Source organism: Hydra vulgaris, chromosome 15 (genome assembly GCF_038396675.1).
Source record: "Hydra vulgaris chromosome 15, alternate assembly HydraT2T_AEP".
In the NCBI taxonomy this organism is placed as follows: domain Eukaryota; kingdom Metazoa; phylum Cnidaria; class Hydrozoa; order Anthoathecata; family Hydridae; genus Hydra; species Hydra vulgaris.
Window position 1 is genome coordinate 45,046,518 of NC_088934.1, and position 13,483 is coordinate 45,060,000.

General features: G+C 28.6%; 2 protein-coding genes across 2 annotated transcripts; one reads left to right on the forward strand and one right to left on the reverse strand.

Moving 5' to 3' along the window:
• The first annotated feature begins 841 nt into the window (after positions 1-841).
• Positions 842-5,403, forward strand: LOC100192252 (lamin-C). The gene is made up of 7 exons (XM_065818622.1): positions 842-2,534; positions 2,752-3,065; positions 3,356-3,638; positions 3,856-4,041; positions 4,180-4,305; positions 4,484-4,853; positions 4,990-5,403. Exons 2-7 carry the CDS (start codon positions 2,755-2,757, stop codon positions 5,127-5,129), a joined length of 1,416 nt encoding a protein of 471 aa, XP_065674694.1. The 5' UTR covers positions 842-2,534; positions 2,752-2,754; the 3' UTR covers positions 5,130-5,403.
• A 770-nt stretch (positions 5,404-6,173) lies between these two features.
• On the reverse strand, positions 6,174-6,563 carry LOC136091991 (histone-lysine N-methyltransferase SETMAR-like). The gene has a single exon (XM_065819712.1). It carries the CDS (start codon positions 6,561-6,563, stop codon positions 6,174-6,176), a length of 390 nt encoding a protein of 129 aa, XP_065675784.1.
• Between the last annotated feature and the right edge of the window lie 6,920 nt (positions 6,564-13,483).

Below are 13,483 nucleotides of genomic sequence, written 5' to 3' on the forward strand. Positions count from 1 at the left end.
AAAAAACACAGTGAATGAGCTACGTAGCATGAAAACAATTCAATTAAAATTATGTTTTTTATTAGAATGATCTTAAAAAAACAATAATGTGAAAAGCACCTCCAAGGTAGCTTGAAAGAAATTTGAATGCAAAATTCTTTTAATAATAATTGAAAAAACAAGTTTAAAAATTGTTTTTAATTTCGAAACAAAAATATTTACAAATATACAATACAAAATTATCATGTGATAGCAATTTTCCATTTTTAACTGACCAAAAACAATACAAAGTATGGGCAGATCCAGGATTATTTGGTATTTGAGATAACTCACTCTTGATACGAAGTTTTTAAAAACAGTTGTAACTAGTCGTTAAAATTAATTTTCCAAATACATATCATAATATATTGAATAACGGAGCTAAGAAATATATATTATAGTATTTTGAACAACAGAGCTAAGAAATATATACCATAGTATTTTGAATAACGGAGCTAAAAAAATCTATAAGTATATAAGCATATATAAGTAATCTTAGTAATAGTTAGTATTAATTTTAAGTGTACTTTGTTGACAAATTTGTTGACTTTGTTGACAAATTTGTTGACTATGTTGACAAATTTGTTCACTTTGTTGACAGGCAAGCAAATTTCAACATAGTATCAATATTTGACTTCTTAGCCTCAAATGCAAAACATTCCACATGCAATATACTATCTATGATTTGGTCAAGTTTTATGTTAAAACCTAGCAATAGCACCTTTAAATATTAAACATGAAAAATTTACATAAACTTGAATTGTTACAAAATATTTTTTACAAACTTTTGTAGTCTTTTTTTTTCTTTGGTAGATTAAATTTTGTAATGGTCCGTGGTCTAATGCCTACTTTCTTTCCATTGAAAAATTCACCCCATACATAATCTCTTAGATTCATGCAGGTATGGAGGTTTTCATTTCTTAACATGTTTTTTCCCTTTGTTTTGGAACTGCAATCTATAATCCTTATCATTTCTTTCATCTTGCTCACAAAAACAAATTCTCAAAAATAAATATCTTTTTATCGTTGTAAAAAATTGATAAAAAAAGATACTGTCTTATGCTTAAGTTCATTATTTTTAGATAATTAAATTATGCACTTTATTTCAGAAATAAGGTCTTAAAGCTTTTTGTAAAATCTTTAACAGCGCCATTAACAAACGCAAGACTAATATTCATTCTCTTATACAAGGCTCTGATCTTATTACCTTTCCTAAAGATGAAATAAAGCTGTTTTCAGTTCTATTTTATCTTTAGGAAAGAAAATAAGACCAACTTTTTCTCTGATTTTCTTTTTCTTTTCAACTTTTTCTCTAATTCATCTCCTAAATCTAACAACCATTGTTAAATACCCAAAATTTATCTTTATGTTATGTATTTTGCCAATAAGCAAAGTGTACAAAATGTACTCAAATATATAAGTGTATGGCTGGAGCAAAACGAAAAAATTTAGTCTTATCACCAAGCTCCTTATTATTAAAATGTTTTATTAAAAGCCCATTATAAATATGTTCTCTTAAGATTCTTTTCGCTTAAAAGATTTAGTTTATAGGCAATTTAAACTAGCATTAAATAAAAATTTTCTTCTTTCATTAGAATGGTTGTTAGTAAAAGTTTTACAGAGATATCAACGAACATACCGAGATATCAACGGACATGCATTTCATTTTACCGACTTAAATAACTCCACAACGTAGTCGTAACGTAGTCAGTTTAGATGCAATTTTAGATTACCGCAGCTGGACTAAACATATTCCTTTTTTAAATTATTCTATTATTTTGCAAGAAAAAGAAAAATTTATGAAAAATCTGAATCAAGTCATATTTGATAAGTAAGCTGGATCTCAAAAAATTATAGAAAAATCATTTATGCGATTGTATTTATTTAATTTTTTTAACCTTACTATTTATTTTTGAAATAAGCATTAAAAAAATAGCAAGGTAGAGTGAGGTTTTTAAATTATTTTATGTTGATATATTTTTATTATCATGATTAATACCATCATCTGAAAACATAATTTATGCCAAGTTATTTAATTATTTAGATCTATGCGGTTATAATGTGTTATTCATTTAAATGTGTGGAAGTATAAATTTGACCTGTCTTTTTTTAAAGTTTAAATTATTAACTTAAAGGTATGTCGATAACGAAACAAAAATTAATACACATAAATTACTAAATTCACACTGTTTTTGTGTAAATGGGACTTTAACAACACAAGACTTCCGTAAATACGATGCCATGCAACGCACAACAAATTTAAAGATATACTAATGAGAGATTTCTTCTAACGTTAATTATTAATTTTTAAAAGTTGACAACAACGAAATAAATAAATTGATATAAATAAGTAATTTTTATTAAGGCTGCGTTTGAATGACACTTAGCAACTCACAACAAGTTCAAATGATATTTAAAGCAAGGTTATTTCTTCCGTTTATTCATTTGCGTTCTTAGTTTTCACGCGGAAGCTGATTTTAAAAAGATTTTCACATTTTCATAAGTTAACAGAACGAGTAAGAACATTTTTATTCATTTACTAATATAATAAATTTTATTTTATATTTGTATCTATTTTGTATTTTTTTAATGTGTTTTTTAGTTGAGGTTAACTTAAACATTGAACTAAAATTTGAACATTTTTAGTGCATTTAAAGCTTAAAATAATTTAAAATAAAAATATTTGAAAAACTGTAAAAACGTATTGATAAGTTTAATTATTATAATTTTCAGAAAATGTCTGTTCCATCACCACTATCTCACACCCACCGTCAGTTGGAAAAGCAAAATATTGCTCAGTTGACAATGAAGTTTAAAGAATATACTGACCAAGTAAGACAGATGAGAGAGCACTGTAAAAAAACTGAAAACAACGTATTTCTTTCTCACATTGCAGCATTAGATAATGAGATCAAAGATTTGCAGAGCATCTACGAAAGAGAGCTAGAGTCAGTCAGAGGTCAACTTGATGCTTGCATCGCAGAAAGGAATCAGTTGCATTTAGATGCAAGCAAATATGGTGCTCTTTCCAAAGAATTCCAGGACAAGTATGTATAAGTATATAATATAGTATAAATATACTATTTAAATAAAAATAATCTGTTCGAAAGCAATTAAATTAGTTTTAAAATTAGTTTGTTTTGTCCACATTTTAAAATATTTTGTTTTATTTAATTTTTTTGAATTAAATTATACAAATTATATTGGTTATGATACCTTTTAGCATTTGCCAAAACAATTGAATTTTGTTAAAATTTTGTTAAAACAAGTGAACTTTGTCAAATATTCAAATTTATCTGATATTTTTAAAATTTATTTTTAATGTCTTTATTAATAGGTATAACGAAGAAAAAACAACACGTACCAAACTCGAAAACGCTTTAGCCGATGCACATCGTGTACTTACCGAAAAAGATGCCCTTCTGCAAGAACTCCATATATCGATTGCCCAGCACCAAAATGCACATTTAGATACGGCTAAAGAACGAGACGAACTTCAAAGTCAAAACACAGCATTAAAAGTTACTTGCGATAGTGAATCTAAAATGCGTATTGATTTAGAAGCTTATGTTCAAAAGCTGACGGAGCAAATTAATTTCGAACGTGAAATTCACGAAAAGGTAACAATTCTAACAGTTTCTTTTGAAAATAAATACAAAATATAACTTAAAACAACATAATATAAAAAAAAAAAAATAGGATAAATATTCATAATAACATAATGTAACTGAATGTATAATAACTAATGTAATTAAATAAAAAATTTGAATATGAAATTGTTTATTAATTTAATCGATAAAAACAAATTTAATTTTAAGGGTATGCTTTTGTTTTAAGGATGTTATTGATCTGAGAAATCGCAATGCCGCTGCTGAGCGAACAATCGAAATTGCAGACCAGAAGCTTCGAGAGCACGATCTGGTTGATGAAAAGCTTCAACAACAAATTGAAAATATCCGACGACAAACGACATACGATTTCATTCAGTATCAAGAGGCTTCAGAGAACTCATATCAGTTACAGGTAAATATGGCATTTCTTCTTTTTTTAACGAGACTTTAAAATCAAAAAAAAAAAAAAAAAGAAAAAAAATTTAAAAAATCTTTAATATTTCAAAAAAAAATAATATTTAACACTTTAAAAACGTTATTCATTGTTTAGCTACAAGAACACAAAAACCGCATGGCAAAAGAAACTCAAGCTCTTACCCAACAAAAAGAGGAAAACATTCATTTGAAAGCAATTATTGAAGAAATGAATGCTAAAATTTACAAACTGGACGGAAAGGTAATTACTTTTATTTTTTTTTATTTTTAAATTGTTTATATAATAAGATGAATAAAGATGCATTTGTCTTTTTTAACCTCATCATTTTTATTTCATCCATTTTATTTTTTTAATACTTAGTTTTACTTTTGTTTAGTTTGTTATTTTTATTTCATAAAGCTTTTTTTGTTCTGTATAGGTTTCTTCTTATCATGAACAAAATACAATTCTTATTCACACGCTTGAAGTTGAACGTCGCGCTGCTGCTGCAACATGTCACGAGCTTGAAAAGAAACTTCAAGAACTCCAAGAACATTACAACACTAAAGTCCGAGAGTTAAACATTGTTAGCAGTGTCAACATTCCAATCGACTTAGAACTTGAATCATTATCACAATTAATAGAAGCTGAAGCAAAACGATTAGATGTTGCTTTATCCAACCCCTCAAGTGATCTAATTTCAACTGTACGTGGAGAGTTGGTGTCAAACCGAAGTCATTACGTGCATAACGCTAGCCCCCGAAAAGCTTCATCAAACGCTCCTCTTAAAAGGCAAAAGTCTCCTGCAGGTAAATGTGACAACTTTTAAAACTTTTACATAAATTAAATACTTTGTATATTGATACTTTTTTGATTGTCTATTATTAAATAGTGCAACGACTTACTACTTTTGAATCAAACGCTTTTTTTATTTTTATTTTAAAGCATTGGTAGATACAACCACGGAACTTCCTCCACTTATTAATCCTCTACCTAAATATACAACGAACCTACCATCAATAAACGATATAAAGAGCCGTAACTATCCAAGTTATTCCAATCGAAACTTTTATATTGAAAAATGAGCGATTATTTAGTTTGTATATAGAAAGATTTGCATTATGAATTTACACTTTTGCATAAACCGCTATATTATGGATTTATATTAAGAACTAAGGCAATTATAAAGTATAATAAAAACAAAATGCAGATATAACTTACTATATATTTGTAGGACAGATATAAATTTACTGTCCTACAAATTAAAATATATTTGTATAATATAAAAACTAATTTATTAAATAATTTTATGTGGTTTTTAAATTTGATGAATCAGAAAATATTATAAAGTAATCTCAATGTGTCTTTTTATTTATTTTTTTGAAATAAATATTAACTTAATGTTTATTTTATATTTAAGTAAACATTCCTTTTTTTAAATTAGAAAAAATGGTTCATTGAAAATTGCAAAAAATAGAATTGAATATATGATTTTATTTTTCAATTTTCTGTTAGAGATTTGTATGCAACATCATAAGTTGTCTTTGTCGATGACAAAATGAATAGAAAGAAAAAGATCACACATCTTGTTGTTCTTAACGACAATCTTGGTAGGAAAAAAATAAGAAGAAACCTTGTTTTTCTAGACAACAAAGCAGCTATATAAAGAATAAATGTATAGAAAATACTAACGGGTAGAAAAGAAACGCTCGACTGATATGAGTTTGGTTTTACTTGCGGCTACATATTAGCCGCAAATAAAAAATCGAAACAGTAGTCGGAAGTAATTAACTAAGCAAAAAGTTAGATGAAATTTTTTTACTATCAACTAAATGCTTTGTGAGATTTAGAGTAATTTTTAGTATTTGGTAAACATGTGTTCAATACTTCGTATTGAATATGTTTACCAAATCAACTTCGTATTGAATATATATGTTTACCAAATCAACTTGTTTCAAAACTTGATGTTTATGCTTGTTACTTCTCATTACTTAAAAAGTTTCTTGAAAATACCAAAAACAGACACGACGCAAGAGAAACCGGAAACTTTAACGTACCATTTAAAAAAACAAATCTCTCTCGATTTTCTATAAAATATCGTGGTCCTTATCTATACGATAAATTATTGTCTAAAAATAAAAATTTGACAAAATACAGTCGGGGATAGTTGGTGAATACGGTGGGTGAGGTAGAATCTCCCATTGTAAACGTGCTAGAGTTTCCCGCGTGATTTTTGCGGTGTACGGTCTGGCGTTGTCCTGGTGAAATACAACACCTTTTCTGTTTGCCAAAGCTGCTTGTTTTTGGTGAAGAGCAACCGAAGCTCTGTCCAATTGGGCTGAGTATATCTCAGCAGTAATGGTTTGTCCACTTGGTAGCAACTCATAGTGAACGATACCTGCTGTAGTCCACCATACACACAGTAAAACCTTTTGTTGGTGAATGCTTGGTTTAGGAGTCATCGGTACTGGATCGTTACTGGCTAGCCAATGATATGTTCGTTTTTTGTTGCAGTACATAATCCATTTTTTGTCGCACGTTAACATCCGGTCAAAAAACGGCACTAAATTGTGGCGGGAAAGCAATGAAAAACAAATGGTTAAGCGCTGTAGCTTTTTTGTTTCACTCAACTCATAAGGTACCCATTTGCTCAACTTTCAACGTTTTTCAAGTTGGTACAAATGTAAACGAATAGTTTCATCACTCACATTAAATCTTAAGGCAAGGTCCTGATATGTTTGACTGGAGTCCTGCTCGATTGCCAGCTTGATATCCTCATTGTTTACGATGGATGGTCTTCCAGATCTTGGTTCATCTTTAAGGTTTTCATTTCCAGAAGAAAATTTTTTAAACCACTTTTGACCCGTCCGTTCTGCTATGATACCTTCCCCAAAAGTAGCGCATATCTTACGACAAGCTTCTGCAGCTTTGGTTCCAAGTTTGAACTCGTAAAGTAAACAGGCGCGAATTATCGCATCTGACACAGCCATACTCCACTAAAGACTTTTAAATTTAAAACGCGCTAATAAAACTTATGAAACACTGATTGATTCTCCTTAAAACAAGCTTTAATTTATATGCAAAATCATCCCCCCACCACAACCAGTTATTTTAATACGTTTCTTAGAAATAGGCAATTAGGATAAACCGCACGAACTTTTTTGGTTGCCTGATATATAAACAAAGAAATATTATAAAATCAGTCTATTATAATGCATATTATGCTATCCTATATTTTGTTCACGATTTATTATATATCACGAATTTATTATCATTTTTAACTAAAATACGATTTATATATAAGTACACGATTTTAATTACTATATGTGCAGTGTATTTTATTGCATATGCAAAATATTATATTATACTTTGGCTTGGCGATAAGACATATCAGTCTTCTTCTCGCCCCTGCTACATATATATCTTTTTATTAACATACGGTTTGTATATATTTAAACAGCAAAAAAAGAAAAAAACTTTGTTTACGATTTACTATATATTACGCGAATTTGCAATTACAAAAGATTAAAGAACAAAAAATAAAAATTAAAAAAGGTTAAATTTTACAAACGTATTCGGAAGAAATGACAAATGTTATCTCTGTTTTGTGGAAATAGTATAATATGTGAAAATTGCATATTATTGCTCAACAACTTTTTATGTGAAATAGCCTTCACACTCAGTTACTACCCAGGTAACACATGGAGGTTAGCCTGATGTCTTGTAGATATCTTTTATATCAAGCATGAGATCGGCATCTTTTACTTCATTTTTTTTGTTTATTCTTTTTTCTTTTTTTTTTTGCCGTTTAATAATATATACATAAAAATAAATATTGGCGGGACAAGAAGAAGACTTATTAAGACTTATCACCGAACCCCATTCTCACGTATTTACAAAAACCGTAATATTTAGATATCTATAGTTAACAAACTATTTATTAAAAAATATATAAAAATAAAATAGATAACAATTCGTTGTCATTTAAAGAAAAATTTAAAGAATCAAAATTTAAGGAAAGAGTATGATCAAACGAATAAGAAAAAATAAATAAGATATTATCATTTACTTGAAACTTAAAAATTTAAACTAAGATTTAAAAATAGAAAGTAAATAAATTAATATACACCATAGAAATAACATAAATATATTAGTATACTTCATAGAAATAACGTAAATAAATTAGCAAACGCCATAAAGGTAATACCATAATTTAGGTAATACCTTAAAAGGTAATACAATAAAAAGGTAACACCATAATTAATACCATAATTAAGGTGATAAAAAAAAAAATGTTGATACACTCAGTGACACAATTTCTGTATTAATAAATTATTTGTATTTGAGTTTTAATTTAAAAAAAATATTTAAAATCGGAGATATTAAAAGCCATAAGTAAGAATGTCGGTTTTTATTCATTTTTAAACTGTTCTTTACTAGTTTTATGTGTATTTACAATCTTGGGAAACATTTTCCTCAAGTAAAGTCCACGATAAAGAACTGAATATGAAGTTAGTTATGAATTATATTTTGAGACAACAAAGTTGTTATTTGAAAATTTTGTTGGATATTTGTGAACTGTTTTGTCAAAATAGGATTGAAATATTTTAAGAGATAATCCTATATTTATTTTATACATCAACATTAAAACTTGGTGTAAGTTGATTTTATTTTCAACTGGCTAATGTTGGCCCGATAAGCAAAATAAATCAAAAAATGTTCCATTGGCAAACAGATTGATGTCTGCAAACACACCATAAAATGACTTAATCTTTGAATGTTTACAATGCGCAGGCTGAGCGATAAAAAGAAATGAATTTCAATTACTTAATTATATGAAATACGTCAATACAAGTATAGTACACATAAAGCAGACAAGCTATGCGTTTTTTTATTATAGTGGCCACACATACTATAGTTACCAAATAAGAAGTAAAACAGACATCTATGTATCACTTAATTTCATAACTTAATTAACACGTTAATCTTTGTAGTAATTTAATTTTTAATACATTCATTGTGTTCACAGTTTTTGTAAGGATTAAGAAAGCGCAAGACAGTAAAGGCCCGAGACCAAGATCAAAACCAACACTCCAGAATTTCAAGACCAAGACTAAGAATAAAACTCCATGCTTCCAGACCAAGACTAATTATTCAATTAACTATTAACCGGCGCAACAAAATTGCGCTGTATAAAGCTTATATTATATGCTTCATACAGCGTAATCATTATTCAGCGCAAAAAAAAATTTGCTGTATAAAGCTATAAAACTTTTGTTGCAACTGCAAAAAAAAAAGTGAAAACTAAGTTGAATATATTTTTATATGGAAAAAAGAATATATAAATAAAACCTGCGATATCTTTTCTTTATTATATAATATATTTATTATAGTGAGTAAATTGTTACATAGCTAGTTATCATTTGTTTATTTGGTCTAGGAATTAATTCATGCGGTTTGACAAGGGATTACGAAACTAGCTTATTGTTTCAGTGTTTCGTTTAGCCATGCATGCGTGCGAAGATCACTGTTATTGCGCATCATTTTCATTATAAATCATTTGATTTAAGCGTAAACAACACTATTTTTAATTTAACTGATAATGTCGATTTTTTTTCCTGATAAAGTGTTTTTGCGGGGGATTCTTCTTCATTACTTTAACATGAAGAAAAGTGCTACCGAAAGTCATCGTATTTTGGTTGAAGTTTATGGTGACCATGCTCTAGCTGAGTGAACGTGTCAGAAGTGGTTTGCACGGTTTAAAAGTGGTGATTTTTGTTTGGAAGACCAAGAGCGACCAGGACAGCCGAAAAAATTTGAAGATGCAGAATTGGCAGCATTGCTCGATCAGGATTCTTGTCAAACGCAAGAGGACCTTGCAAAATCGTTAGGAGTTGAACAATCAACAGTTTTCAGACGCCTCAAAGCCTCAAAACGTTATCGACGACAATTAATGCATTTGAAGCAAGCTCTGGTCATAAATTGACCAGATTAGGGTAACAGACATAATAAACTCATTTTTCAGCATGATAACGCTCGACCACATGTCGCAAAACCTGTCAAAAACTACTTGGAAAATGTCGGATGGGAAGTGTTACCCCACCCGCCGTATTCTCCAGACATTGCTCCTTCTGACTACTACTTGTTCGATTGCATGAATAACGATTTGATTGGACAGCGCTTCACTTCTTCAGAAAATATTGAAAAATGGGTCTCTGATTGGATCACTTCTAAGGATGAAGCATTTTTTCGACATGGAATTCGTAAATTGCCGGAAAGATAGGCAAAAGTAGTGACTAGCGATGGACACTATTTTCATTAATGTATTCATCCATTTAGTTTTTGAAATAAACCTTCAATTTTCAATTAAAAAGCGCATGAATTAATTCCTAGACCTAATAAGAATAGCAATCGAGTCAAAAACAATATCTTTGTATATTTCGCGATGTTTAAAGAGCTCTATGTAACATTTTAAGTTTTTTCAGTTATTTGGCCATTTTAGTACTCTATCATTTATAAAAAATAATAGATTTTTGTGGGATTTTAAATTAGCGAAGCATTTCTTAAATGCTATTAAAATGGATTTTACAAACTGTAACTTTTAAAAATAAATCAATAATGACAATCAAGTTTTTTGTTTTAATATGTGAACATCATTGCAAACTTCCTTTCAGTTTTACTCCTATGGATATTTCAACTCATGAAAGACTGATTAATTTAAATTAATTAGATTTGTTAAATTTAAAATAAAGAGTTTTTAATTATTTTATGGAAAAGTATATATTTGGCTCATTAAGTGAATGTTTATTACTTACAAATTACGTTACAAAAAATAGATAACACAAACCAACAAAAAACACAAGTTCTTACATAATTTTAAGGCGCCGAGCTAATTGCAAGCTTCTTGCAAGAAGTAATAAACTTCTCAAACAAGATTCTTTACAAAAAACATTTTTTTGTTGTTGTTACTTTTTGTAGTTTCAATACTTATTTACTATTTTTAATTTTTATGTCAACAAAATATATTCAATGTACTTTTGAAAAGCCAATGTGGTATTCATTTAGAAACATTTAGAAAATTTGCCTCCTTTAAAGTCACCAAAAAAGTTCAATTCACCAATAAATTTAAGGTAAACTTTTGTCACTATTTATAATATTTATAATATAAGTATAAATCCTGATCTCCAGCGCGTAGAATAAAGTTGATCACTGTTTTTATATTTCAACTACAACAGTATGATATTATGTCCAAAGACCCTCAAACCATATATCATAGTCTATATATTATGTACTGAGACCCAATATCAAGCCATAAATCATAGTCTATATATCAAACAATTGATGAAACAAAATCCATTTGTATTTTTTAATTTAAGCTTACTCTGCTATTCTTGTTCTTTATTTCTTGTTTAAAAACTGTGATGTAAATATATTTCCTTTGTTTTTTATTTAACGTGTGGAAAAATTAATCAAGAACTTGTCAATTTCAAACTCTGTATAAATTTTTTATATACACTTTGGTTTGAAAGTAACTGAAAAGCCATTGGCCTAATTTAACTTTTGAAAAAAGTCACCCATTATGACCCTTGATTAGACACTGACTCCCATATCAGTGAATTTTTCTTTCTTCAAAAGTATTCCAACCTGGGTCTCAAAAGATCATGAATTTTATAGAGATTTCAGAAATAATAATGGTTTCAAATAAAAATAAATTGCTTAAATTTTATATACAAAAAACAACAAATTTTAACTAAAAGTTAAAAAGGTCGTGTTTTTATGACATTTTGTTTGCAACATTTTTTTTAAAAATGTTTCAGTAGAAAAAATTAAGAATTTAGAAATCACAATAAAATTCTGGTTCTTTTGAGACCCAGGTTGATATATTTTTTTACTTTTGAGACCCAGGTTGATATACTTTTGGAGAAAAAAAAATTCACTGATATACGGGAGCCAGTGTGTAATCAAGGATCATCGTGGGTGACCTTTTTCAAAAATTAAATAAAACCAATGACTTTTCTGTTATTTTCAAACCAAGGTTCATCTGTTTTTTTTATTGGAACTGGAGATACCAAAAATTTTCTAAAAAGTCAACACCCTACTATATAGTATTGTAAACTATAGTTTTTAAAATGAAAAAGTTTTGTTTTAATCGACACCTAAAGTGTTTCAAGTATATTCTGATTGATATAAGTGATTTCTGATTCAGGTTTATGAGACAGCTTGCAAAAAGTTGTTCACACTGAAATCTTTGAAACTGAAAAAAATTACAAAATTATTAAAAAATTAGATATATTTAAAGTAATATTTAGTGAATTCAAGTGTCTTAAATGTAGAAATGAAATTGGTTTAAAAATCAAGATATGTTTTTGCTCTTAATTAAATTTACAATGGTTTTGCTGCTCATAGAAAAAATGGTAGCACACATCTCAGTTTTGTACCAAATATCAAAAGTACTCCGGGTGTTCTACAAAAGTACTCCAGGTGTCCTACCGCATCAGTTAATTTTAAAAATGTTACTACATTTTGCGAAACTGGTAAAGCTTATCAATCTATAACTAATTTTTTTACAGTTATGAACATGATATCCCCAATGAGTTTTAAAAACTTCAGCCCATTAAATAATAATTTATTAAACATTTCTAATGAAAATACTTCCGCAAGTATGTCTACAACTAATAAAAGCAATAAACTTTTGTTATCAATACTGTAAAATAGTTGGTCTACGTATTTGTTACCTAAAAAATATTTGTTCAAAAGCTTCATATCTTAATTACTTCAATGAACCCAAATGTCGCTCACAGAGTTGTTTTTTTTACACTAAAGACAAAATCTGTTGTTTGTGACTGTATCAGTATAATTTTAGCAGCAGAGGAAAATGTTTTTTCTGTTTAAGTGTACAGAGACCAACTATCTGTAAAGCATATAAAAAGTGAAGTTATCACGAACTTAAAAATAATAATGACCTTCCTAATTGTGCGGTGTTAGGTATGAAGAGGGAGATGGGATAAGAAAAAATCCAAAATACAGAAGAGCATCTAAAATAATGTTACAAACAAGTCATGATACTTGAATAAGTTTTACAATGCCGCTATTGACCTATCTACGCTTGTAACTAAATAGTGTTCCTTCAGGAATTTGAGTTTCTTTAATTCTGTTGAATGTGTCAGTATTGATTTAGGAAAAAAATCTCTATAGATTAAAAGCATTTGACCTATCAAAACCGCAATTTCAAGGCACCAGACGTACACCAGGTCAACAAAGAGATCATACTAGACGTACACTGGGTCAACAAAGAGGTCATACCAGACGTACACCTGGTCAACAAAGAACCATGACGTAGTTTAAAATATAGAGAAAAATCATCCTAATCTGAAAAAACGTTTTTAGCTCCTTTAACTCAGCCAATTACCTCTTACCTCAAAACTCATCAACACCATAT